Source organism: Cryptosporidium hominis (genome assembly GCF_000006425.1).
Source record: "Cryptosporidium hominis TU502 chromosome 8 CHRO018013, whole genome shotgun sequence".
Taxonomy (NCBI): Eukaryota; Apicomplexa; class Conoidasida; order Eucoccidiorida; family Cryptosporidiidae; genus Cryptosporidium; species Cryptosporidium hominis.
This window is the reverse complement of record NW_666780.1, coordinates 1-2,561: the sequence shown is the minus strand read 5'-3', so window position 1 is coordinate 2,561 and position 2,561 is coordinate 1. Positions and strand designations below refer to the sequence as shown.

The 2,561-nt window shown below is 27.6% G+C and overlaps 1 protein-coding gene across 1 annotated transcript; it reads right to left on the bottom strand.

The window, feature by feature from the left end:
* Positions 1-159: 159 nt before the first annotated feature.
* Positions 160-2,346, bottom strand: Chro.80028 (hypothetical protein). Its single annotated transcript, XM_660106.1, has 1 exon — positions 160-2,346. The coding sequence occupies one exon, from the start codon at positions 2,344-2,346 to the stop codon at positions 160-162; it is 2,187 nt and encodes a 728-aa protein (XP_665198.1).
* Between the last annotated feature and the right edge of the window lie 215 nt (positions 2,347-2,561).

Here is a 2,561-nt window from a genome sequence, read left to right as displayed (position 1 = left end):
ATAATTACTGTCACTATTGTAAAAGTTCTCAAGACGTGTCTATTATTAGACTTCCCTATGCATGTAAGCTCTTGTTCCAAGAATTACAAGCAATGAATGTTTGTCCTAGAATAAGAACTAGTATTAAATAAATTAAATTCTAAGGTTTAAAACTCTATTTTAGTTAATTGATTCTAAGATTTCTTTTATTTCCTTTTCTAATTCTTTAATAGAAGCAACACAAATATTTTTCCATTCTTTTTTCCCTGAATTACCTTGTTTTGTCTCATCTTCTTGGTATATTATAAGTTTTGATAATAATTCTATAGAGATTTCTTGATGTCCTGTGGGTAAATAAAAGTCTCCCATATTAATCCACTTTGAAAACTCATATTCAACTTGTTTTAACTCATTATCACTTAAACAGTTTTCTAACTGTTCTATTATTTCCCTTCCTTCCTGTTCAAATAAAGCTTGAAACCAAGTTACAACAGAAGAAGATGGCAAGACTATAGAAAAATCATCTTGGTTCAGTTTCTTTAAAATTTCTAAATATTTGTTTAGAAATGTCTTTATTTTAATAATCAAAGAAGATTTACCAATTTCTAGAGAAAGTTCTGTTTTTTTTCTTGTTTCATTTAAAACCAAATTTCTTAAAATGTCCCAACTCTTAAATAATCGTGTATTTACTAGATTTCTAGCATTTCCATACTCTAAGTTATATGTATAGTTGTAAGGTAACAAAGAAAGTACTAATAAGTCAAATACTTGATGATTATATTCATTGGTTTTTTCAAGAAGCTCCTCAAGTTTATTCAGGCTCATAATTTCAAGTTTCTTGTGATGCCTTAATATTATTGAAAAATCTGGAATTTGAATTTGATCTTCATTTTCACATATTTTGTGATCTCGAGTAAAATTTTTGAACAATTCAAAGTAACTTGGGTGACTATATATTTGAGAATAAAGTTGATATTTGAAAATACGGAAAATTACTTTTGTTACCTTCTCAATCATGGCCTTATCATCTTCATTTTCAATTTGAATCTCTTTTCTAAGTCCCTGAATCTCTATTAAAATCTCAAAAAGCATGTCTATTAAATTTATATAGTAATCTATTTCTAGGCACTCCAATTCAAAATTAATTATTGAGTTTCTGATTTCATCTTCAATCCAATTAATATGAGTGTATATTAGTACAGAGAATTGTCTTTTCCCAACCAAGAATCTCATATTATTCATAATTAGTTCATGGCTTTCTTTAGCAATCCTTTCTTTTGCATTTGAGTCAGAACCAAAACTTTTCAATGAAATTCCTTTGTGTATTAGTAATAAGTTTTGATTTGACTTGATTACCATTTCCAATTGTATTTGATCATCTCCAAAAGATTCTAAAACTATTAGCTCATGAATTAGCTGGTAAACTCTGAGGTAAACAAGCTGGTTGGAAGTTCCTTCTAAAATGGTATCTTCTTCAAGATTAAGATCTTTCTCAACTCTAAAGATATCTAAAAAGAATAAGTAAATCATCCCAACAAATGTAGTAAAGTTTGGTGGTTTATTCATCAGAACAATATCATCATTTACTCCTTCTTTCTCTAGTTTAGATATTTCATTCTCAAAGTACCTTATTGATAAAGTTTCAAAATCCAAGTGTAAATCTTGTCTCAAGCTTGAAAATGAGACCTTTTTATCCAATAGAAACCACCTCAAAGATGAGACAGTATCCAAAAAGAAGATTACATTCTGTAAACTGGACTTATTAGATCTAGAAGAGTAAAAATAAACAAGAAGCTCAACAATGATTTCTGTAAAATCAGTAGAGTAATTAATAGAATTCCATATGGAGACTAATGATGGTATATAATGAATTTTTTCAGTAAAAGTTGAAGTATGGTTTTTTTTAATAATATTCTGGATCAATATTTGAAGATTTTCAAAGTTAAAAACCTCCCTAATTTCATCATTTTTTATTTTCTGGTGGATATTTTCAATTGAATTAATCATGAAGAAACCAATATAAGCAAAGTATCTTATGAGACATAGCTCAATATCTTGAGAATTAATCATTATATTCAAGGTTTTACCACAAATAAGAATTAGATCTTGCTCATTCTTTTGAGATAAGCACTGATTTTCGAAACCAGCAGTTTCTGTCAGTTTATAAAGCAAATAAAGATGAGAATGAGATAGTTCTGAGCTTGATTTATCTAATTGTTTATTTGTATTTTCTAGAATTGTATTCCAGATCCTTTCTTTAAATTCATTAGATAGTGATGAATATATTTGAATAAAGAACTCTAAAATATTAATAATGATACTGTTTTCTGGGTTTTTTGATCCAAGGTTTAACAGCATAACCATCATCTTATTTAAAGTAGTAGAAAACTTATAAATGGATATTTTCTGTGAAGATACTGGAATTAAAGAAATTATGGACTTTAAAATCGAAAGAATTCGATTTAGGATACATGACTCAATATACGTCAGATTTGCAATATAAGTTTCAAAACAACCCAAAATCAACGAAAGAATTTTGAAAATGAATTTGGTTATTCTCCGAGAAGGTAAAGATCTGAAGC